The sequence below is a fragment of the Schistocerca americana genome, chromosome 3 (assembly GCF_021461395.2).
Source record: "Schistocerca americana isolate TAMUIC-IGC-003095 chromosome 3, iqSchAmer2.1, whole genome shotgun sequence".
NCBI lineage: Eukaryota > Metazoa > Arthropoda > Insecta > Orthoptera > Acrididae > Schistocerca > Schistocerca americana.
The window spans coordinates 896,664,891-896,691,449 of NC_060121.1; the positions used below are offsets into that span (position 1 = coordinate 896,664,891).

The following is a 26,559-nucleotide window of genomic DNA, read 5'->3' on the forward strand; positions in this document are numbered from 1 at the left end:
CACCTGCATGGGTTACACATCGCCGGCGCCTTGACTCTGCACTCGACCCATTAGGCAGTAACCTGAGCACTTGTACCTACAGAGTGCCGAGGCATCATTTAAGTCCCCGCCCCAAGCCGACATCCTTGGCGCCAGCTCACAATCCCTCTCCTCTACTGTCGGCAGCGACCGCGGGCGCGCTGTCGGCGGGCACCTGCATGGGTTACACGTCGCCGGCGCTGCCGCTGCTGCAGCGCGAGACCAACCCGTTCCCCGTGTCCGAGTCTGCGGGCTCCTGGGTGAGCGCGCTGCTCAACGTGGGCGCCGCGCTGGGCGCTCTGCCCGCGGGCTGTCTGGCGGCCCGCGTGGGGCCGCGCAGCCTCATCGCCGCACTCCTGCTGCCCTTCATCGCCTCCTGGATGATCATCGCCCACAGCGACTCCGTGAGTAGCTCGCCGAAGCGTCAGCTGCACGTCGTACCGATGATGATGTTGAATACAGGGCTCTGAGTGACTCTCTGACGATTGCTCGCTCCTCACATTCTTTCGCCGCTCTAGGTCGACCGTTCCCTTCTTGACGCCGTGGTCGATCATAGTTTACCCAGTCCTGCCTACATTGTCGAATGGTGGCATCGCTTCTCGTCCACCTGCTTAGCTGGGTGGTAGCGAGCTTCCCTCCCATGCACTAGGCCCGGGTTCGATTCCTGGCCAAGTTGGAGATTTTTCTTCACGGGTGTTGTGTTGTCCCCACCATCATTTCATCCTCGTCACCGGCCGCAAGTCGTCGAATGTGGCGCCGACTGAAATAAGACTTGCACTTGGCGGCCGAACTCGAATGGGACATCCCAGCCAACAATGCCATACGATCATCTCATTTCATCGCTCCTAATGCAAAGGTCGAGCAATTCGCGGATTACTCCAACCGGCTTCTTTGAGCCTGGATACACATCCTCACTCAAGTTCCGACACCTGCTATATTGTTTACGCACCCGTCTTCGAGGCTTAGTTACTGTTGTAAGTAGGCTGTTTAGGTTTTTATGTTGGTAACCCCACATAGCGCTCTGTATGGAAATCACTAACTGTGCTGTGTGCAGTCTTTGGTTAGCTTGCATTGTTGAAATATTGGCTATTGTAGTGTTGGGCAGTTGGATATGAACATCGTGTAGTGTTGTGCAGTTGGAGGTGAGCCGCCAGCAGTGGTGGATGTGGGGAGAGAGATGGCAGAGTTTTGAGAGTGGATGATCTGGACGTGTGTCCGTCAGAAAAAGGAAATTTGTAAGACTGGATGTCATGAACTGATATATATATATATGTTATGACTTTTGAACACTATTAAGGTAAATACAGAGTTTCTTCTCCATCAAAATCTTTCATTTGCTAACAATGCCTATCAGTAGATAGTGCCTTCAGTAGTTAGAATCTTTAATTTAGCTGGCAGTGTTGGCGCTCGCTGTATTGCAGTAGTTTGAGTAACGACGTTTTTTGTTACTCAGGGCCATTCTTTTGTAGAGATTATTGAAAGTCAGATTGCGTTACGCTAAAAATATTGTGTGTCAGTTTACTGTTGGTCAGAATAAGTAAAGAGAGAAATGTCTGAGTATGTTCAGTTTTGCTCAGCTGTTTGAAAATCAAATAACGTAAGAGGCTTATCAGCACTGTCATTCTTAAATTTTCTATGGGGATGTTTCACTGTCCAGCTGAGAACACGGAATGAAATTCGCAAAGACTTACCCTGTTATCGACATGTCCCCTGTTTACTATCCTTGCCAGCTGCGAAACTGCATCGCAGCGTCATACATTCGTATATTGACCCCCAAAGTTTACACTTTTGGCATTTTCCGTCGATGTCTGTATGAATATCAATTTTTGACCAATTTACACAACTCTTTCGCGGTGTTAGGTCTTTTTTCTTTTCCTTTTTTTTTCTTTCTGTTTAGAGTCTGTATCCATTAATTGGCGGTGATTTACTTTCACCGTAATTTTTTATATTCAAAGATATAATTAAATTTGCATTTCTTGGACATTCACAATTTATATGATTCTTTATCTGATTAATGAATTCTCATCCTAATCGCTCAGATTAACTCAAGGTGGTAAATACTCAAGAAGCTATCTATTTTTATGAAAGACGTCAACACCATACTTTTATTCACAAATGACTTCAACCTGGTATACTGTCTATAGATTACAAAGCACGCCACGTATTCTAAAACTTAAAATCAGTTACCCACATAAGTTTGTAAATAACAGATTTCAGCTATCAGTCGTCCTTTGGAATTTTTATTGGCAGATCTAGCTTTCAGCTAGAAACTAGCTATCATTTTTGGTCAATCCATGTAATGCCTGTTGGTCGGGCTTTGTCCACAGTTCAGTTCATTGAGTATACAATGAAATTCCCGAGGCAGGATTCGAACCTGCGACTGCAGCTCCTAGAACCACTCGGTCACTCCGGATGGCAAAAGTTGTCCAAGTAAAGCATTCATATTTCTTTACGTACTACACGAATATGTAATAAAAAATGGGGGTTCCTATTTTTTTAAAAACCCACTAGATATCCATTTGACCTATGGCAGCGCCATCTAGCAGGCCAACCATAGCGCCATGTGGTTTCCCCCTTCAAGTTAGAGAAGTTTCGTGCTTTGTAGTTTTTTCGTTTGACGCTTATTTCGTGAGATATTTGGCCCAGTCATGATCAATGGACCACCTAGTATATACTTGAATATTTCTGGTATCTCAACTGCAGATTTTTCAGCGCTCATTTAACTTTAGGACTCTGTTATCTCAGAGTGAACAAAACTGGACTTGTACCACTATGGAAATAAGCCCTTCACATCTCTCTATTTATCCGTCTGATGGCCTCCTTCCTCTCCCACCGCCCCTCCTATGTTACCATCCATAATGCCAATTCCCACACCTTCTACTCCTCTGCACGTGTCCCCCAGGGCTCGGTCATCTCCCCTCTCCTCTACCTCCTGTACACGACAGATATGCCCCGACCCCCCCCCCCCCCCTCCAGCAGACCTCTTGCAATATGCCAATGACACCGCATTCCTCGCCCTCGCTCCTACCCTCCAACGGTCCCAACGCCTTCTCCAGAATCCTTGACCTTTTTGCCGCATAGTGTAACCAGTGGCCCCTGAAAATCAATCCTTCCAAATCGTAGGTCGTACCTCTCGCTCCTTCTGGCTCCTGGATTTCTCCCTTACCGTCTGCGCCCGTCCTGTCCGCCTCACCCCCACCCTCACCTACCATGGCCTCACCATTGACCGTCACCTCACCTGGATCCCTCATCTCCACTCCATGCAATCCAAAGCCCACAACTGCCTCTGACTCCTCAAACTCCTCTCTGGCCGGACATGGGTTTGCACCCCTCTACCATCCTCCACACCTACAAATCCTTAATCCATCCCATCCTCTGTTATGCCAGTCCCGCCTGGGTATCTGCCCCCCCCCCCACCCCAAATTCTATAAGTCCCTCCAGATCCTTGAGATTCATGCACTTCGCCTCGCCTTCCGTATACGCCTCCCGTCCCCCATGTGGATCCTCTATTACCTCATTCCTTTCTCCCATCTGCTCCTGTTCCTCAAACATATCTGCATACTCTACACCTCCTACCGCCTTGATCTCCCTCACCCCCTGGTTGCTCCTCTCCTCTCCCATCCCTGCCCCCTGCCACGTCTTCATTGTGGTGTCCCCCCTACCCTCCATCTCTACACCCTTCATCTCCTTTCCCAAGGTGGCTTCCATCAACTCCCCCTCCCGGATAATGCCCTGTCTCCCTCCATTTATCCTTCCTCTCAACTCTGATCCTCACCCCCCCCCCCCTCCTTTCCTCTGTCCTTTTCTTGGGCTCCCTCTCCACCCCTTCCATCCTCTTTTTTCCCCATCTACCCTCTCTCTGCCCCCTTCTATCCCGTGAGTCCTTTTGCATTTCCCTCGTCTACCTTTTCCCATTCCCTCTCGCATCTGCCCTGCCCCTCCCCCCCCTTATGAGTCCTCTCCCTCCTTTGGTTCCCCCCTTTCGTTTTTCCTCTCTGCCCTCTTTGTTTCGCCCCTCCCCCCTCATCTGCCCAGTTCCCCTTCCTCCCCCATCTGCCCTCGGCTATGGTGTGTTATCTTTGTGCCGACATTTTAGTACAGTGTTTACAGTGAGTGTTCAGTGTTGCGTGTCTTCTCCGAAGTATTGCGAACGGCCATCATACTGTTGCTGGGTGTGATTTTTATATCTCTTGCAAACAGAAACCAGACTGTCGCCTTGTTTTTTAATTGTCTGTCTACTATGTTCCCTGCCTGCTTCCTGTGTATTTATTAGCCTTGCCAACCCTTTGCTTTTTGTTTTAACTTTCCACAATTTTCCGCCGTTTTACAATTTCAGTCATCGCGTTATCGCTTGCTTTTATTGTTTTTTATCTTCTTTCTTACGTTTTAAAAAGTCTGTAGGCTGCAGAGCAGCGTAATAAGCTGCTGCCAGCCCGCCCCCTTCGGGGGGGAATCGAAATACAATAAAGGAAAAAAAAGAGGCTCTCTATTTGAATACGCATACCTATACGCTCCAGTGTATACGTATTTCTACTATATCCAAATGCTAGAGAAATGTGTATGAAGTTAACTACAGCCCCGTACCAGTAGGAGCAGCAGTACGAGTGATCGGCACTTTGCAGGTATGGGAGCTGTACGTGGGGCGGCTGGTGGCTGGTCTGGCGGTGGGCGCGACGTCGGTGGCGGCGCCGCTGTACGTGACGGAGGTGTCGGAGACGCGCGTGCGCGGCGCGCTGGGCTCGCTGTTCCAGCTGCAGGTGACGGCGGGCATCCTGGCGGGGTACGCGGCCGGGCTGCTGGCCGACCACCGGCTGCTGGCGCTGGCGCTGGCTTCGCTGCCCGCCGCCTTCCTGCTGCCCGCGCTCTGCTGGCTGCCCGAGTCGCCCGCCTACCTGCTGGCCGCCGGCAGCGACCGCGCCGCGCGCAGAGCGCTCGCCAGGCTGCGCGGCGCCCGCTACGACTACACGGACGAGATCGCCGAGCTGCAGGACGCCGTCAAGGTAGGCAACCGCGCACGGCCGACACCGGCTCAAAGGAAGGCCTCGGCGCTCGCTCGTGACGTCACGTCAGCTAGGCACGGCGAACGCCAGGTCTGTTGCAGGCGTACTCATAATGGAGGTGTCTCCCTCCCTGACACAGGAAAATGTGAAACTATTGGCGGTAGTTGACCGACACACATTGTTCCGAGAGATTTCTGCAATCAATTAATTGTGCGATTCATTACACTTCTTAACAAATAGTGTACTCCTAAATTTAAATTTCCACCTGTTTTAAGGATTGCCATACAAAAACAACTTCATGATCCAGCAGCAACAGAATTCGTGCTTCTTTACCTTATTTGTAAATCTGCGCGAGGTACGTTTGTACTGGGTTGCTTTTACAAGAAACTGTGAACATATTGGTGCTCTTCTTTAGGTATCTTGGTTGACTATGGGTTGAGGAACACTGAATGTTAATGAAATATCTTGCGATTGTACACGTTGGGGGAGGGGGTGGGGGACAGAAGAAGAGGCAAAAGAGAGATACTTGTTTTATCAAATAAAATTTTTTTATCTTATAAAGGTTCTCCTTTCAGTTGCAAGAGGGGAATATTTATCTTTTCTAATGTGCCTGTTTAAAAAAGTTTAAGCTCAGCAGTATTTTCGATGTATGAAGCTATTTTGTTTCCTGTTTAGAATTCCTTTCGTTAAAAATGATTGTAATCTAATGACTGGCAACAGTTGGACATTTACACATGTAAATTAGTTCACATTTCCAGTGACGATGTCAAACGAAAATAAATAAATAAATAAAAGAAACGATTTCATTGTAAGGGGGTTGGGGTAAGTTTCGATAGCAAAATGGATCAAGTAAATATAGTTACTTCAATGTAAATGGGGCAAAGCGTCTTCTCATATTGATCTACGTTTGTTTGGACAGGATTCAGTAATTCACAGATATGATCTTCATTTGTGGATTTACGATAGTAAGAAAATCTTTCATCTAAATAAAATTGCAGAATACAAAACAATACCAAACATTTTGTCCAAAAATAAGAGATTTATAGTGATAAGCACGCCCAGGCGTTTCTGCCTGCAACAGACCTGGCGTTCGCCGTGCCTAGCTGACGTGACGTCACCAACAAGCGCCGAGGCCTTCCTTTGAGTCGGTGTTGGCACGGCAGGCACTCCACGACAAAGCGAACTGGTTACCTAGGGCACTAATTCTGTGTTGTTTATGCCGATCGGTGCGGTAGGTTAACTTCGATAATGACGTCATTTTCGTTTCGTTAGCCAAAGCTGCTATTCTGTAAGCCTCGCCCGGTGATTTTTCCAACAGTTGTACCGAGAATTCGTTAGGTTTCGGTATGGCCACATGTTCGGTTCGGAGTGATTTGGCTCTGAGCACTATGGGACTCAACTGCTGAGGTCATTAGTCCCCTAGAACTTAGAACTAGTTAAACCTAACTAACCTAATGATATCACAAACATCCATGCCCGAGGCAGGATTCGAACCTGCGACCGTAGCGGTCTTGCGGTTCCAGACTGCAGCGCCTTTAACCTCACGGTCGGAGTGATTTGTTTGTAGCTGGAATCTGTTATTCCAAAATTACTGAGTGGTTTTCGTGCCAGTTTCATTTACACACATCAAAAAAAGTTTTGCATCACGCCGGTTCCCAGAACTTCTGAACATAGACGTTGACTGTGGATATTGTATCACAGTCACAGTCCCTTTGAGTGTTCAGAGATGTCACTAAACCCACCCGAAGATGACATCGATCTGTTGCAGGATTTTAGAACATATTTTTTGCTCGCGTATCATGTCATTTCCGGAAACCCAGAATCTACTCTGTTGGAATCAACATGGATTCCGGTAACAGCGATCGTGTGAGACCCAACTCGCTTTATTTGTTCATGACACCCATAAAATATTAGATACAGGCTCCCAGGTAGATACCATTTTCCTTGACTTCCGGACGGCGTTCGATACAGTTCCACACTGTCGCCTGATAAACAAAGTAAGAGCCTACGGAATATCAGACCAACTGTGTCGCTGGATTGAAGAGTTTTTAGGAAACAGAACACAGCATGTTGTTCTCAATGGAGAGACGTCTACTGACGTTAAAGTAACCTCTGGCATGCCACAGGGGTGTGTTTTGGGACCATTGCTTGTCACAATATATATAAATGTCCTAGTAGATAGTGTCAGAAGTTCCATGTGGCTTTTCGCGGATGATGCTGTAGTATACAGAGAAGTTGCACCATTAGAAAACTGCAGCGAAATGCAGGAATATCTGCAGCGGATAGGCACTTGGTGCAGGGAGTGGCAACTGACCCTTAACATAGACAAATGTAATGTATTGCGAATACATAGAAAGAAGGATCCTTTATTGTATATATGATAGCGGAACAAACACTGGTAGCAGTTACTTCTGTAAAATATCTGGGAGTATGCGTACGGAACGATTTGAAGTGGAATGATCATATAAAATTGATTGTTGGTGAGGCGGGTGCCAGGTTGAAATTCATTGGGAGAGTCCTTAGAAAATGTAGTCCATCAACAAAGGAGGTGGCTTACAAAACAGTCGTTCGACCTATACTTGACTATTGCTCATCAATGTGGGATCCGTACCAGGTCGGGTTGACAGAGGAGACATAGAAGATCCAAAGAAGAACCGCGGGTTTCGTCACAGGGTTATTTGGTAAGCATGATAGCGTTACGGAGATGATTAGCAAACTCAGAGGGTGCGTTTCTGGATGAGGTATCGAATATATTGCTTCCCCCTACTTATACCTCCCGAGGAGATCAAGAATGTAAAATCAGAGAGATTCGAGCGCGCACGGAGGCTTTCCGGCAGTCGTTCTTCCCGCGAAACATACGCGGCTGGAACCGTAAAGGGAGGTAATGACAGTGGCACGTAAAGTGCCCTCCGCCACACACCGTTGGGTGGCTTGCGGAGTATAAATGTAGATGTAGATGTAGATGCATGAGCAGCGCCTATTAGACCTATTAGACGTAGATGGTCCGACAGCCGATCAGTTCCTGTCATTCCACCAGGAAGGAGGTACACGGCTCGTGTTGTCTGTAGTTCAACCATGCCTAGACGATCAATACCTCGGTTCGATCGCGTCCGCATTGTTACTTTGTGCAAGGAAGGGCTCTCAACAAGGAAAGCGTCCAGGCGTCTCAGAGTGAATCAAAGCGATGTTGTTCGGACATGGAGGAGATACAGAGAGCCAGGAACTGTCGATGACATGCCTCGCTCAGGCGCCGAAGGGCTACTACTGCAGTGGATGACCGCTACCTAACGATTATGCCTCGGAAGATCCCTGACAGCAACGCCGGCATGTTGAATAATGCTTTCCGTGCAGCCACAGGACATCGTGTTACGACTCAAACTCTGCGCAATAGGCTGCATCATGCACAACTTCACTCCCGACGTCCATGACGAGGCCCATCTTTACAAACGCGACACCATGCAGCGCGGTACAGATGGGCCCAACAACATGCCGAATGGACCGCTGAGGACTGGCATCACGTTCTCTTCACCGATGAATGTCGTATATACCTCCAACCAGACAATCGTCGGAGACGTGTATGGGGGCAACCCGGTCAGGTTGAACGCCTTAGACACACTGTCTAGCGAGTGCAGTAAGATGGTGTTTTGGGGTCCCATTATGTGGGGCCGACGTCCGCCGCTGGTTGTCATGCAAGGCTCCATAATGGCTGTATGGTACGTGAATGCCATACTCCGACCGATAGTGCAACCATATCGGCGGCGAGGCATTCGTCTTCATGGACAATTCGCACCCCTATCGTGAACATCTTGTGGATGAATTCCTTCAAGATAACAACATCACTCGACTAGAGTGGCCAGTATGTTGTCCAGACATGAACCCTATCGAACATGCCTGGGATAGATTGAAAAGGGCTGTTTATGGACGACGTGACCCACCAACCACTTTGAGGGATCTACGCCGAATCGCCGTTAAGGAGTGGGACAAGCTGATGAACTTGTGGATAGTATGCTGCGACGAATACAGGCATGCATCAATGCAAGAGGACGTGCTGCTGGGTATTAGAGGTACCGGTGTGTACAGCAGTCTGGACCACCACCTCTGAGGGGCTTGCTGTATTGTGGTACAACATTTAATGTGTGGTTTTCATGAGCGATAAAAAGGACGCAAATTATGTTTATGTTGATCTCTTTTCCAGTTTTCTGTGCAGGTTCCGGAACTCTCGGAACCGAGATGATGCAAAACTTTTTTTATGTGTGTATTATGTTTTACTGAAGAATCACCAGGACGCATCCGAGTGGAAAGTGAGTTCATAATAGACTGTTTTCCTTTGTTAGGACTACAGTTTGTATTGTTGTTACAGTGAATGACTGCGACATCAAAAAACAAGTTCGGTCAATATTCTCACAAAATATCTGTTTTTTGTGTAAATAAGAGCTTAAAAATCATTAATTTTCAAGACGTCAGCTCTGTTTACGTATATGACAGGAGTGTTAGCTGGAATTACTAGTGACTTTGCGTACTTTTTCCTGCGAATGATTTAGTTATTTATATTCGAAAGGTGTTTACAACTTTTAAGTAACAATGGAAAGCAATTTTGTGATGTCTGGTAATGGAAACCTTCCAAAATTTCATGCTTTTGCGACGTACGTATGGGACCCTTACCAGGTTGGATTAATAGAAGAGATAGACATGATCCAGCGAAAAGCAGCGCGATTCGTCATGGGGACATTTAGTCAGCGCGAGAGCGTTACGGAGATGCTGAACAAGCTCCAGTGGCGGACACTTCAAGAAAGGCGTTACGCAATACGGAGAGGTTTATTATCGAAATTACGAGAGAGCACATTCCGGGAAGAGATGGGCAACATATTACTACCGCCCACATATATCTCGCGTAATGATCACAACGAAAAGATCCGAGAAATTAGAGCAAATACGGAGACTTACAAGCAGTCGTTCTTCCCACGCACAATTCGTGAATGGAACAGGGAAGGGGGGATCAGATAGTGGTACAATAAGTACCCTCCGCCACACACCGTAAGGTGGCTCGCGGAGTATAGATGTAGATGTAGATGTACGCCCACATCGTTCGGCATAGAAGTCAACCTAGGTCCTTCTCCGTTAAAATCAGCAGGTAAAGAGCGCTCGTTCTGTCTGAGTCGTTGTATCTACGTGGTTAAGGCAAGAAACCGGATTGCTAAAGGTTGTAGGTTCTCATCTCGCTGGGTATAAAAAATTCTTTTCCCCTTTATGTTTTTAATATATTCTGAGACTTTGTTATTTGTGAAATTTAAGCAATTTTCTGCGATATTCGTTATTCACATGTAAGAGCGCGCTTTCTCAGTAACGAGTATCTTCGATTTCATGACTTTCGCATGTTTAAAAGATGAAATTCCGTGCTTGAAACAACCGACAGTGGCATTTATATTTTTTCTTGTTACAAATAATTCACCATTTTTTCCGAATACGTAGCGATTTTCGAGTGTACGGTTAAACAAGAATCTAAGAGCACCACTTTAATTACCGCAAATGAAACTAGCAGCAGTCATCTTTATAGTCTTGCTTTAGTCGAGTTCTTATCTGCGATTGAATTCTTAACAACAGTATACAGAGATGAAAGATCCCCGCCATAATATTTTTGGACTATATCATCATATATGAAACATTTTGATTCACCAGATGCGCACTATAAACTACGACGAACTTCAATAGCTGCACTCGCCACACGTTCTCGGAAAGCGTTCCTTAAGTTTTGTTTTTGATACCTAAATGGTTGATATATCACGCGGATAAGTAGGTTGCTTCATCATTTGGATCTCTATGAGCTGGTTACAATCACATTCTGTGCAACTTATTCTTGGACACTCTCTTCGACACACTTTTATAAGTGTGTTTGTGCAGTGTGGAACAACACACCATTCCTAACTCATATTCCGAAACGTAAAATCCAAAACAAGATGTCAATGTGAATGAGAATAAAATGGCATAATACTGAATTTATGACTATTTCCAGAACACAGTCAAATACCCTATCGTCAGTATGTATGCACGTAAACCCGTGGTCAGAGAAATTTAAGCAGTACTACGTACTCATACCAAACTTTGTGGTACTGCGAACAATAGCGTTCCTGTGTCCGCTGCTAGCCGATATGGGTTTGTGACTCTGTGGACGCTGTAGTGCGCATGCACAGATCCACGGCCGCTTGCTTTTGATTGGTTGGCGCGAAGATAACTGACAACATCACCTTGGTTCGCTAGAACCGTGCAGCATCTCTTCCGAAATGCTTATAGAATAACGTGGTGGCTCTCCTTCGAAAACAAGGCCGTTCGGACCGCTCGCCTACCGGTCCGATCGACAGAGCTGCCAAATGACGCAAAATAGGGCCCCTGGTAAGAGCCCAAGAAACAGAAAGAAGGGGTCATAGATGGAAAAAACCGGCCAGTTGAAACCGATACCGGTATTATAGTTTTGAATAACCGGTATTTTTCGGTATTTGTTGGGTCTTGATTATAATGTTTTTCATTTTTTACTAATAACCGACTAAAACACTGAAATATCTGTTAGCCACAGCAGCAGTGTTAATATTGAAATCAGGAATATATGAAAAATGTTTCTTCTTAGCAAGAGTAAAATGAGACTAATTTCAGGTTGCTTGAGCGAGCCGGCCGGTGTGACCGAGCTGTTCTAGGCGCTTCAGTCTGGAACCGCGCGACCGCTACGGTGGCAGATTCGAATCCTGCCTCGGGCATGGATGTGTGTGATGTCTTTAGGTTAGTTACGTTTAAGTAGTTCTACGTTCTAGGGGACCGATTACCGCAGATGTTAAGTCCCGTAGTGCTCAGAGCCATTTGAGCCATTTTGCTTGAGCGAGCGGACAACATGAAAAATTCATTTCAGGACCGTAAATGTTCAGTTCAATGGACGATGTTCAGGAGTATTGTGCAGCACGCCCTAGACAGATATGTGCCGAGCGAAGTTGTGAAGGGTGGGCAACACCCGCCGTAGTTCGATAGCTCAGTGTCAGTTTTACTGTAGCCAAAGCCTCACAGACAAACAAAAGCTGAACGAAGCCGAAACTGGCGTAAGTAGAGCCGCGTGCGAACCGTTCATACAATTAGAAGGTAAAATTCTATCTGCCGACTTAACAGAAAATCCTAATCTGTAAACGGATCGAAGCCATCTGTTCAGACACTCTGTGACCATAATGACATCGAAACTTAGGATGACAGGGAAGGATGAAATATTCGTCTTTTTCCAAAACTGACGAAAGCTGTATTGGACAGTGGTTGCGCCATTCTGTCTTAAAATTTTCCACATTTTCTTTGTTCGTTTGCAATAGTTGCCTAACCTAGCGTAGTAATATTTGTCTCACCCAGACATTTACCTACCTTTTCTCTGGACGTTACTTTCCTCAGGCAGCGAAGCTGCGTAGCAGTCGAGTGTGCGACCTGTGGGGATCGAGAGCCGCCCGGCGCGCTATGGTGTGTGCGCTGGGACTCATGGTGTTCCAGCAGTGGAGCGGCGTCAACGCCGTCATCTTCTACTCCCAGAAGATCTTCAACAACGCGGGTGCCTCCTTCATGTCGCCCTCCACCGCCACCATCGTCATCGGTGTTGTGCAGGTAAGCTGAAGCTAGTTGCAGTACACAGATTGTAAGCGGTGCGCCGTGTTTAAGAAAGAGATACTATCATGAGAAGTGAGGTGAAGCCCTGATCTATTAAGCTGTGCTGTTTTATATGAATATTTATACCCCTGTACAGAAATGAAAACACGATCTAACCACGAATGATTAACAAAGTAGTCACACACACACAGTTAATATAAATGCAGCGGTAAAGAAGATGCATAGCTGTTTATTCTAACATTCAATAAAGGGCGAACAGTTGAAAGGGTCCTGTAGCCACCTTTCATTAGTCCAGTGACCCATTTTCAGTAGCATTTCTCTTTCTTTTCCTTGTTTCTCTTTTCTCATAACTCTCACTGTGGTGTGATTCAATGAATGTGGTTGTGTGTGACGTTGCTAGACGGTGGCGTAGTCTGCTACAGAAAGTCTGCGATAGTCGTACAGATTCAGCAGCAGTTGTACATAATAGCCAACTCTCGTAGTGGTCAAGTAGGCAAAGAGGTTTGCGCTACTTGTGAGAAATCCACCTGCGTTAGGTTGTTGGCGGAAATGGCATCTTTGGGTTTTCCGGGCCACGCGGACCGTGGAAGAGGCTGGAGATGAAAAAGGGAGGCAGTCTGCCGCCGGTACGGGAAGCGTCCACAGCTGTGCTCCAGTCGAAGAAGGGCGAGTTAGACTGACCGCGTGGCGTGTTGTTACTTGGCGAGAAGAGAGCTGATAGCTTTTGGTCTCGCTTTTCAACTCTGAAAGATTTCTTTGCCTTTTCGCAGCAAGGAATGCAAAACTTCGGCAGATTTTTCTTTTAGTAAATTTCTGTAGCAGACTTGGATCTGCCGGAAGAGCGCCACACAAAGGTGTCGATAAGAAGTGAGCACTCGCTTCTGTATGAGTGTCTGTTTGCCTTCAGCTGTGCCTGTATAAGCTTTCATTTTTCTAAATATTAATAGCTTTGACTTCTCGTAAATTTTCCTTGCATTATGTATCTTTCGTCCGTGGGGAGCCAACCACGTGGTTGAACATTAGAGTTTGTTGGGCTACCGTCATCACTAACCGTCTGATCTCATGTTCGTTTTAAAGAATGCTAACTATTCATGATTGTGTGATGTGATATTGTTGCAACTTGGCCACGATACCTAGAAATTGCGTCTCCACAAACCACGTGGGCACGCGGGTGTACTGCGAAACGTGTACCGTTTCACGAGTTATTGCGATCAGTTATCAGGCAACAGCAGTTCTATGAATGATTCACACCAGTACTTTTAGGTGTAGATTATAACGGTGAATGTATCGATGCTATTCTTTAATGTTTTAGGAATTAATATTATCAGGAATTGTGTACATGCCTCACGTCCATATCTTAGGAATAAATGATTTTATCCACAATTTTCTCTTGTACTCCGAGGTTACGTTTTTGCACCTAAGCCACTTACCTCATAGCTTTCCCGTTAGCACATTCAATGCGTTTTCTTACGCACTGGTCCAGTGATTAATTTCCCCTTTTATTTTAAAACAAATGCTTTAGATTAAGTGTTATTTTCAGGTGTGTTGCTGGGAGCAGATATTATGCAGTGTTCATGCATTTTCTACTTTATTTTAAATGTTTAATTCTCGCGAACAGTGTACGGGCAATACCATTAATTACATCGCATTCCCAATAATAACGTAATAACCCGTAGAAACAGATTAGTTACACAGTCATCACAAACCTGTCGAAAAGCTATACAATGTTTATGCTTACAGCTTACAGCCAAAATCACTGCAATGGGGCTGTTTCCCCGTATCTTTAATCACTGGATTTAGACTCAAGAGAATAGTTAGTCAAGTGCTTGATTATACTAGTGAGATCATGACTTAATTTGAGAACAAATCTACAACATGCTGCTGAAAATAGAGAACTGCATACTACGCTCCAAGAACTATGTTACTATTACACAGATACACAATGTCTAGTCTTCCGTGGTCGCCACTATTCTAGCACAGCGTCCAGTGACCTACCTTCTGCCTCCTGAAATTAGATTCATGTAGTGACGCGGTATTTATTATTAATGGGCTGCTACAGCAGCGTAGGATTGCATCATTTAACTAATCATGCCACGATAGTTCACTGATGTGACGAACCTTGTAACAACTAGTCTTCACAAGATGACAGTATGACAGCATGGAACTATTTTACTTATGGTAATAAAGAAATGACTTCGGTTGAGCGAAATAATGCAGAGAAATAAATGACATGTCTATTGTTCTAGGAACACTAACGCAAATAATAAAAACCGCATGGGTTCTTACTGTATTTAACACGAAAATAAACTCTAGAAAACCTCACAAAATTACATGTTCTCAAGACACTGCTTCGAACAAGACAGTTAACTATTTATGGCGCAAGAGAGGACGATAAATTTGAATTTGTAACCCAACGAATTGAAAAGATATTACTCGATTTCATAAATCGGCTTCCATTTTACGAAACGCGAGCAGTCTATGAGTCTTTGTGCCGCCACTCGCAAAGATACCATTCCAGGTTATAATTCACTGCAAGTTCTGTGCGCGGAATGATCACAAGATAAATGTGCGAATTTTTAGACTCTGAAATTACATACAATTCGCCTATTTATCACAACGGCAAGCAGTTGTAAAGATCTCATCCAGAATCTGCACCTTTGCAGGGCAGTAAATCGAAAACCAACCAGGCGAGATTAGTTCTATGCGAACTATATGGCCTCGTGGCTAGGCACGGCTAACGTTTGCTGTTGGCTGAAGACCACAGCAGCACTCCAAAGAAACAAACATGCTTCAGTGGGGAGACAAAGAGAGAGCACAAAGAGCTTCGCTGGAGTAATCGAAGCTGGCCATGGTGCGAACCCGCAGAACATTGTTAAGGATAAACTCGCTATTTTAGGAAGCAAAACCATTGTGGGCAAAACGAAAGCGCAGTTAAATAGACAACTTTCAAGGCTCAATCAGGGCATTTTTTTTCTTCCACCTTTTTAAGTATCACGTACCTTTCACAGCGAGTTGCTCTTCTTTCCCCGGATGCAGCCAGCTGAATCAACGCAAATATGTAGAAGGATTGTGGATTCATTATTGAACGTTAAAGGGGCTTTCTCGGAGGAAATCTGTTTTGAAGTACTGGTGCCAGCAAACTATACTGGGATTCCTTAGCTTGACATGCCGCAAACCAAGTTATTTCCCCAGACGTAAAAATTTGGAAGGATTCTGAACCAAGTCATTTTCCCAGAGGCAACATGACTGACATAATTTTGTCAAATTGTTCAGACGGTTCAAATGGCTCTGAGCACTATGGGACTTATCTGAGGACATCAGTCCCATAGACTTAGAACTACTTACACCTAACCAACCTAAGGACATCACACACATCCATGCCCGAGACAGGATTCGAACCTGCGACCGTAGCAACAGCGCGGTTCCCGATTGAAGCGCCTAGACCCGCTCGACCACAGCGGACGGCTAGCACAGTGTGTGTCGACCCATATCTCAAGCACAAGCTTATCGCCAGACCGAGTCGGGTTGAAGGTCTTGTGTTCTCAGAGCTACACATTGTAGGGTGTAGACTGGTCTCTAAGCCCATCAGTGCCAAAGAACAAAGAACAGGTTTAGTGCTGTTAATACTTACAAGGGAAGCATACATGCAACCCCATCATCTTTCACATACATACTTACAAGGAAGACTCCCCATCTCACCACCCTCAGATTTAGTGGCAAGATGATGCAGTAGATAGCCTGTCAAAAACTGAACATAGAACAAGAAAGAAAACATGAAGAATGTGTAATGAACTGTGAAAAAAAGAGGCAAAATCGGATTAGCGAACGGTACTTTGCATCTCAGTTTTACCTATCCTCTCCTAAAAAAAAATACATTGCTTGCTTTACACAGACAAAATCGTACAACCACTAGTCCGCCAATCAGGCAAGAGAACCACTTCCAAATGAGTCTCTGGTAGTCCATCAAGAAAAATGGGACAGTAGCCGGACAAGAGATACTTGAATAATGGTAGCAAAACTAGCAGAAGTATTTGAATCCAACATCGTTTATTCTTTTTTAAACATACTATCTGTTTCGAAACCAAATGGTGTCATCTTCAGGCCCCAAGCGTAACCTTCCACCCACAACCGTTTTCATGTGCAATTAACAGTATCGTATGTAGCAGGCAAAAAATTAACTACATTCCGTACCTTCCGTGGCAATAACAAGTCTAGGATTGTCAGATGACAACTTCGACCATTTTTTCGGCAAGCGTATGGCACAAAAATCATTCTAGTGTGCTTATGTACAAAGAATTTAACAGAGGAATAAAACTTATTTTAAGACACAAAGTAATTACATACGTTGGCTGCAAGCAGGCATTGCTTGAAATCAATGAGAAAAGTCGAAAATTTGTACCGGAACTGGAATCGAACCTGAGCCTCCTGTTTACTGGACATATGCTCTGACCACTCCCCCCCCCCCCTTTTCACTCAATGTTTTTCCTTTTTTTTTCACTCAGCCATCCGGACACAGTGGTCAGTGTAACTGCGCAGACCGACCACGAGTGGCCTACCGAGACCATCCGACCGCCGTGTCATCCTCGGATGAGGATGCGGATAGGAGGGGCGTGGGGTCAGCACACCGCTCTCCCGGTCGTAAGATGGTAGTCTCGACCGAAGCCGCTACTATTCGGTCGAGTAGCTCCTCAATTGGCATCACGAGGCTGAGTGCACCCCGAAAAATGGCAACAGCGCATGGCGGCTTGGATGGTCACCCATCCAAGTGCCGACCACGCCCGACAGTGCTTAACTTCGGTGTTCTCACGGGAACCGGTGTATCCACTGCGGCAAGGCCGTTGCCTACATATATATATATATATATATATATATATATATATATATATATATATATATATATATATATATATAAACTCATTTTCTTTATGTTTGATTAAAATTGATTAACCATTGCCTTACAACCGCTGTGGAAGGACACATAAGACATTATTGATCGATTTGCAGCAATTGTTTATGTCATTTATGATGACAGTCCGAATCGTTTCCCTGTTGGAGTGGTGCAAGTAGCATAACATGAAATCAGTCAGTTGGTTAATTGCCAGACTCAAATTGACCGTCGAGTTTCAAATGTGCCACATGGTCGATCGTCTCTCTTACCACATCCTTGCAGGCCACCTGGCTGTTGCTGATATTCGGGTCATTATCAAAGATCTTTTACCTTCTAAGAATTTTTAGCAGCAACTGTGATAGACTAATATGCTGAAAAATCCGCCTCAGTTGCGAAAATTTTCTGGTCTTTACCCAGGTTTCGGCTGAAATAATCTATCCTTCTTCAGAAGCATTACTATAACATGCCAGAGTAAGGCACAGTCAACATTAAAAATTAAAACCTGTAGTGCCGTGGTACCATGTCGAATTAAAACTGCTTAACTGAAGTCCAGCCCCGGCATCACTTCCACGTACAACAGTAAGTGCCAACGTAGTTGGCGTCAGTATTTTGGGACCTAAAAGGCGCGATTTTGGTCGAATTTCTGCCTCAGGGGGAGACCATCAATGCACAATATGATATTGTGAGACCCTAAAAAATCTCGAGAGGAACATTCGAAACAAAAGAAGGAGACTGCTGACGACAGGAGTGTACTTGTTGCACGACAACGCGCTTCCTCACACAGTCGTAGTCACCAAGGTGCTGCTGGACTCATTTGGTTTGTGTGGTGCTCAACTGTGCGGTTATCAGCACCCATAAAAATTCCCAATCTTTGCGCGGCCCAATCTCGCCACTTCCATGAATGATGATGAAATGATGAGGACAACACAAACACCCAGTCATCTCGAGGCAGTTGAAAATCCCTGACCCAGCCGGGAATCGAACCCGGGACCCCGTGCTCGGGAAGCGCCAACGCGACCGCGAGACCACGACATGAGGACTGGACTCATTTGGGTGGGATGTCTTGAGCAAGACCCACCCACCTTCCCATATTCCCCTGACTTCGCGCCTTCAGATTATCGTCTTTTCACCTCCCTAAAAGTACACACGAGTGTAAATTTTCGACCGTCGAGCATGTGCAGGGAGGGGTTTGGAACTGAGGGGAAGGGGCTGGAGGGAGAGTTCTTCAATGAGGATATAAAGAAGCTTGTGCCACGGCTTCCATAATGCCGTGAACTGGATGGCAATTATGTGAACAAAAAAGGCAAGAACATCCTGTAATTTCACCAAATACATCTTTTTCTAATAAAAAAAATATAAATGTCTAGTACACTTACTTTCTGAACGTGTGTCGTACCGGACCGCGTCCAGCAGCAGGTGTCGAAGCTTCGGAGTAACTAGCGTGCGTTGCGCAGCTGGCGGCGACCGCGGTGTCTGCGGCGCTGGTGGACCGGCTGGGGCGTCGCGCGCTGCTGCTGGTGTCGGCCGCTGTGATGTCGGCCTGCCTGGGGCTGCTGGCGGCGCAGGTGTCGGGCCTGCTGGCGGTCACCTGGCTGCCGCTGGCCGCCGTCGCGCTCTTCATCGTCGCCTTCTCGCTGGGCTTCGGCCCCGTGCCCTGGCTCCTGCTCGGCGAGCTCTTCACCCCGGACAACAAGCCCACGGCCGCCGCCGTCTGCGCTACCGTCAACTGGCTCCAGGTGAGCTGTCCCCGTTTTTGTTGTTGTTCTCACTGGTGTGGTCTTCACTTTGAAGAATAATATGTTGTAGCTCTGCACAGTACTCGATTCATGTTGTGTACATAGTTCCACGTAGTCAGCGTGTACACAGCTGAAGAATAATATGTTGTAGCTCTGCACAGTATTCGATTCATGTTGTGTACATAGTTCCACGTAGTCAGAGTGTACACAACTTTCCCACTAGAGCGCGCCCCGCTAAGCACAACAGCGCAGGCGCAGCGCCCGTCCGTCTCCGCACTACGAGATGGCGCTGCCTTAGAGACGGACCAAATTCTGCTTCCACCGATCCGCGTATTAATATGTAACCCAGCCAATGAGATTGCTGCTAACGTAGAACCTTTTCTCCTCGCGGATCACACTCGCGCAGTGATACCTGAACACACGAGGTATTATAACGAGTGTACAGACCTCCGATTAGTCAGTCTGCATTAGTCTGTACTAGTCTGCCTTAGTATGTACCAGACTATAGTCAAGTTTCAGTCTGCACCTAATAAGATTACCATATTCCTGTACATAGCCATGAAGATAAATGTATAGACACTTTGTCAAGTATCAGAGATATGTCAGAATAAGATTAACATACCAAGACCAAAGGAACTTCAGATTGTCAACTTTAAAAGCATCCAGAATCAAGTTACATAATGTCTATGCACTTTATTATTTTAATAAATGTGTGTGAAAATTAATCAAGTTCTGTTTAAAGTTGGTCGCCGTCAATCTGCTACTCTAAGCGTGCAAGTGGCGTTTCTATCGTCTGACCTAACGGCAGAAGATAAACACGCCACAATAAGACCACGAGACATATTGCTGACATTCGGCTACTTTGTTAGAGCGACAAGTCAAATAATCTGATTGTGTGTGTACCAAAGGTCTTACAGTATGCACACCACAATTCAGCATAACTACTGCAACCTGTATCCATCTGAAGTCATGAAAAGGTGAAACCGCATTCCCAACTGTTAGGCGACCACCCGACTACTCAAACACCTGCCCTGATTGTGCTTGAAGTATCTAACTCATCTCCACCTTGCCTTTGCAGTCATAGTGAAATACATCAAGGATGATTAAAGGTTAAGGGCTGAAGGGGACAGAACACCTTTACTTAAACAAGAGTAGAGTACAGACTCAATTAGATACACTGATCGTCATAAAAGGTTCTGCGCCCAGGAGGATTCGACCAATCCACTGCAGACTGGGTGGGTATGCTGTACAGCATCATCTAGGCCAACAATTAAGTTTGCGCAGTCAGCCACACAATTGGGGAGCTTGGGCTTGACTGGCTCGTGCCCATTGGCTGATATAAGATGGTCCCGATCGACCATGTCAGCCAGTACTATAATTGGTAGCGTCACTAGAGCATCATCTGACTGTGCACTGCACCCAGTCGACATGTTTGGCAGTGACTGCCCGGTCAGATGAGTTCGAGAGGAGCCACATCATGGGGCTGTGGGAGGCTGGGTAGTCCTGTCTTCATACTGTATGCTACACCAGTTGCGTGGACACAATCGTCATCCATTGTTGGCGGCAAAAGATAGATGAAGACTTGCATGAAGGCTATACAGGATTTGGACGTCAGACATACACTACAAGAAGACTGAAAGATTGTCCACCATGCATGAACAGACCCAAGGACAATGATTGGTGCCATTCAGTGAGCTATCCTGTATTCTATCCAGCATCCTGTAACTGCTAGTATCACTGCCAGGCAATTGAAGGACTCACCACACACTGTCCATTATGAAGCATACCACTCACACCCAAGCAGCGCCGACACAGACAGGCATTGGGTCATTTTAGTGCCTTTGAGGGAATGAGCTCTGGGTCCACGTCTGGAGGTGTAATGGAGAGCGCTATGAGCTGTGGTTTATGGTCTCCCATCACAAATGCCACCAGCCTGGTATGATAGTGTGGGGAACGATATACTATGGTGCCTGTTCAACATCAGTGTTCCTAACAGCCTCTGTGACAACTGGACGGCAGGACATGTTGGGCACCCCGCAACTAGTGACTCCGCCATTCGTGAACGACCACGTCTAGGCCTGTTTCAACTGGGCAACACTTATCCTCATTCTGCTGCCACCTCCCGAGCATACCTTGCCGAATACTCTGCCATGGCCATCCGCATAGCCCAATCTCGCACTGCTCGAGAATGTGTACTGAGTCATGGAGCAAGACATCATGACTCCACCTCCATCCAACAATTTACAGGGACTGCGCGCTCATTTGTAAGCGACTTGGGATGCAGTATCTCAGGAGTGCATCCGAGACCTGTACAAGTCCATGCCACGACTTCTCGACACTTGCTTTCACAAGCTAAGGGACCTAACGCATATTAACCTGTACTTTCCGGGGCCATGTAGTGCAATAAACTTTGGTTGTTGGAAGCTGAAAGTGTAATCATTTCGTATACATAGTAGCATCTACCTGCCTGCCAACAATGATTGCAATCCGCCTTGGCCTTCTGGGTGCAACCCTTTTTGTGATGATCAGTGTGTCTGTATATTGATAAAAGACCAGCAAATGCATTAATTATGAAGTCGCACGATTGAAAAAGGAAAGGCAGGGACGGAAATAGGTGGAAAAACTGCCACAATACGAGATGGTTATTAGTGAACCAGTAGAAAACACTTGATCAATCGAGAGAAAACCACACACGTAAGTAATCAGAGTACACAACATCAAGATATCAAACACATAACTCAGGACGATTGAGAGAGATACTGTCTAATGGTGGCGCACGATAGTACAACGTGGCAGATTACTTCAGGATCCCCATGGAGGGTAGTCCATACGCTACCTTAATTATGAGTTGCCATAGTCCTTCTGTATGTTCCGATTATCGTAACCAGCGAGAAAAGACGTCATTAACTGTTTCTCTGATTAACTATCAATCTTTTATCGCTACTTCCGGTGCCTACAGTACTCAAACTATCCTAAAATGGAACCTGAACGGTCGTACCATGTGGTCTGGAGATTGTATCAGCCAGGGAAACACGTTTTGGGGCAGAAGAACTCGGGTCCCAGTGAGCCAGAGCTCTTGCTGTGAGAGTTATTTAAAATCTCAGCTTTCGAATAAAACGGCCGCCTGCGCAGACAGTACTAATTTTCATTGCTAACCCAACTGTACTCATTTGCACAGTTTTGGGTAGGCTGCTTTGTGTGTTAGGTTGTGAGACACTAACTTCTAACGATCATAACCGCTTTTCTGGTGCCACTGGTGTGTTCTTGCGTGAATGAACGTTCAAACGTAGCACATGTGAGCCCCTTACAACGGAAAACTCCATCTTGGAAAACTTCTGAATTAACTGCAGTTATAATCGAACTTTTGTCCTTTAGCCAAGCATTGATCTTGGATATTATGCAAGGTAAAGCAAATGTTCGTAGAAACGCTTTTACGTCTAATTACCAATTATGTCACGATCGGAATTTTGACCAGTGTTCTAGTACGTTGCACGCTATAATTTGTCTCGTAGCAGGCCAAATTAGACTACAACAAAAATAATGTAGGCAACACAACGATCGACAGTTAATAATCATTTATTAAAGCTTACCTATAAAATAACCTAGTATTCGTGTGAAGACGATGTGCAGGCATGATACACACGTTAAAGTTCTGAACAGTGGTCTAAAGATGCGTCGGTGAAGGATAACTGACTAATCTAATATCAACAATATTAGGAAAGATGATCTGTTGAGATGCAAGTAGGCACAACGAAAGACTGTTACACATTATAGTTTTCGGCCAAGACTTTCTTCGGCAAAGAAAATATAAACACATTCACACAAGCAACCTCACCTTACCCAAAGACATGACCGCTACTACCGGCAGCTCCGACTGGAATGCGACTGTCATGTTAATAGCACCCTGGAGTGGATGGGGAAAGGTAAGGGACAGCAGGTTCCAGGTTGTAGGGGAGAAGAGCACTGTCTGGTGCAGCATGTTTGGACTTGAAGTCTGCCAGGCACAGCATTGGGAGATGAGGTGTGGGGGAAAAATGGGAAGCGGAAAGGGAAAGGAACGGAAAAAGAGAGGAGCAGTGAAGGGGAAAGGATGGACAGGTACTCTGGCAGAGGGCACCAAACAAAGAGGGTGAGGGAATGTGAAAAGGGAGCATGCGACAGGATGAGGGTCGGAAACTGTTGGATGGAGGGTGTGGGGACAGTAGGTAAACTTAGGTTGAAGAGGGGATAATTTCGGGAGTGGAGAATGTGTTGTGAGTATAGTTTCCGTCTGCAGTGTTCAGAAAAGTTGATGGTTGAGGGGAGGACCCAGATGGACCGCATTCTAAAGCAGGCATTGAAATGAAGTATGTTGTGTTCAGCTGCATGTTGTGTTCAGCTGCATGTTGTACCACAGAATGGTCTACTTTGCTCTTGGCCACAGTTTAGCACTCGCCATTCATCCTGGTGCACAGCTGATTGGTAGTGATACCAATATAAAAAGCTGTGGAATGGTTCCAGCAGAGCTGATACACAACACTGTTGCTTTAGCAGGTGAGCTAGCCTATGATGGAATAATACAAGCCTGTGACAGGACTGGAATAGGAAGTGCTAGATGGCAGAGCTGGGAAGGTCTTTTGCAGGGATATGATCGGTGCGGCAAGTGGTTAGGATTGGGCGTGCATAATGATGGACTAGGTTGTTGTGGAGGTCGGCTAGGAAATGGTATACCACTTTAGGAAGGATGGGAAAGACCTTGGGCAGAATGTCCCTCGTTTCAGAGCATAATGATAGGGCTTTGATTACCTATCTCTAGTCCCTGGACGCCCCACCAGATAGCACTCTTCTCTCGCCCTTCCCTGCCCCACTTCAGATTGCTGGTCACAGACAGTCGCGTTCTGGTCAGATCTGCTGGTGGTAGCAGTCATGTAAGAATGAGATGTGCTTGCTTGAGTGAATGAGTGTATGTGTGTGTGTGTGTGTGTGTGTGTGTGTGTGTGTGTGGTCTTTCTTTGCTGAAGAAGCCTCTGGCCGAAAGCTATAATGTGAAACAGTCTCTCATTGTGCCTGTCTATAAGTCAAGAGGTCATCTTTATGGTGAGTAGCAATCTATCGTTTTCCTAACAATGCTGGTATTTCAACCTGGAGTTTCCATTGTTTGATTTTAAATAGTAGTTCCAGTCTGGCCCTGTCCTCGGTGACTGTTCTAGGTTCTGCCACTGTTAATAATGCACGCTGTGTCACTCAGCAAATACTTCGACACTATGTGAGAACTGCCTTCTGATGATGATGGTCGGCAAGTGACGACTGATGGCAGCAGGTAATTGCGGTAACTGACAAAATGAGGCTGATTGGTTGATGAATGTTCGTTTTTGAGCTATTTGTCTGACGTCAAATGGAAGCAGGATATAGTGCCTGTCTTGAGCACCCTTTGTGACGTCAGAGCATAACTATGACGGATGTATAAGACTTAGGGCGGAAGTACAATATGATCCGTATTATGTGCACTATCTGTGTTGCGCCTGAGCATAACTGTGAGGCGCGACGCTGTAGACCGTCCTAGCATGTTGTGCCCTCTGCATATACGAGGTGCATTCAAGTTCTAAGACCTCCGATTTTTTTTCTAATTAACTACTCACCCGAAATCGATGAAACTGGCGTTACTTCTCGACGTAATCGCCCTGAAGACGTACACATTTTTCACAACGCTGACGCCATGATTCCATGGCAGCGGCGAAGGCTTCTTTAGGAGTCTGTTTCGATCACTGGAAAATCGCTGAGGCAATAGCAGCACGGCTGGTGAATGTGCGGCCACGGAGAGTGTCTTTCATCGTTGGAAAAAGCCAAAAGTCACTAGGAGCCAGGTCAGGTGAGTAGGGAGCATAAGGAATCACTTCAAAGTTGTTATCACGAAGAAACTGTTGCGTAACGTTAGCTCGATGTGTGGGTGCGTTGTCTTAGTGAAACAGCACACGTGCAGCCCTTCCCGGACGTTTTTGTTGCAGTGCAGAAAGGAATTTGTTCTTCAAAACATTTTCGTAGGCTGCACCAGTTACCGTAGTGCCCTTTGGAACGCAATGGGTAAGGATTACGCCCTCGCTGTCCCAGAACATGGACACTATCATTTTTTCAGCACTGGCGGTTACCCGACATTTTTTTGGTGGCGGTGAATCTGTGTGCTTCCATTGAGCTGACTGGCGCTTTGTTACTGGATTGAAAAATGGCATCCACGTCTCATCCATTGTCACAATCGATGACAAAAAAATGGCTCTGAGCACTATGGGACTCAACTGCCGAGGTTATTAGTCCCCTAGAACTTAGAACTAGTTAAACCTAACTAACCTATGGACATCACAAACATCCATGCCCGAGGCAGGATTCGATCCTGCGACCGTTGCGGTCTTGCGGTTCCAGACTGCAGCGCCTTTAACTGCACGGCCACTTCGGCCGGCAATCGATGACAAGAAAGTCCCATTCGTGCTGTCGTTGCACGTCAACATTGCTTGGCAACATGCTACACGGGCAGCCGTGTGGTCGTCCGTCAGCATTCGTGTCACCCACCTGGATGACACTTTTCGCATTTTCAGGTCGTCATGCAGGATTGTGTGCACAGAACCCACACAAATGCCAACTCTGGAGGCGATCTGTTCAACAATCATTCGGCGATCACCCAAAACAATTCTCTCCACTTTCTCGATCATGTCGTCAGACCGGCTTGTGCGAGCCCGAGGTTGTTTCGGTTTGTTGTCACATGATGTTCTGCCTTCATTAAACTGTCGCCCCCACGAACGCACTTTCGACACATCCATAACTCCATCACCACATGTCTCCTTCAACTGTCGATGAATTTCAATTGGTTTCACACCACGCAAATTCAGAAAACGAATGATTGCACGCTGTTCAAGTAAGGAAAACGTCGCCATTTTAAGTATTTAAAACAGTTCTCATTCTCGCCGCTGGCGGTAAAATTCCATCTGCCGTATGGTGCTGCCATCTCTGGGACGTATTGACAATGAATGCGGCCTCATTTTAAAACAATGCACATCTTTCTATCTCTTTCCAGTACGGAGAAAAAAAATTGGAGGCCTTAGAACTTGAATGCACCTCATATAAATGTGTACCATATCCAAATGTGTACAACGCAAAAACAATATGGACAAAATTTTAGTGATTGCAGAGTATCGTCTTCAGCAACAAACTGAGGCTGGAAGCCCATATCCAGACACGTGATTAAGTGACAGTATAGGAACTCGAAGTTACAAGGGCTAACTCCACTCATTCAGCACCATACGTGAGCTTGTAGCCCACCTCAGTG

The 26,559-nt window shown here is 46.0% G+C and overlaps 1 protein-coding gene and 1 pseudogene across 1 annotated transcript in view; one reads left to right on the top strand and one right to left on the bottom strand.

Annotated features, from left to right (window-relative positions):
* Nucleotides 1-26,559, top strand: part of LOC124605340 (facilitated trehalose transporter Tret1-2 homolog) — a 68,704-nt gene that overhangs the window by 36,775 nt on the left and 5,370 nt on the right. The window contains exons 3-6 of the mRNA XM_047136947.1: nt 166-422; nt 4,641-5,018; nt 12,432-12,638; nt 18,984-19,265. Coding sequence (XP_046992903.1) covers nt 166-422; nt 4,641-5,018; nt 12,432-12,638; nt 18,984-19,265 — 1,124 coding nt within the window. The remainder of the gene's footprint in view (nt 1-165; nt 423-4,640; nt 5,019-12,431; nt 12,639-18,983; nt 19,266-26,559) is intronic.
* Nucleotides 17,367-17,484, bottom strand: LOC124607849 (annotated as a pseudogene).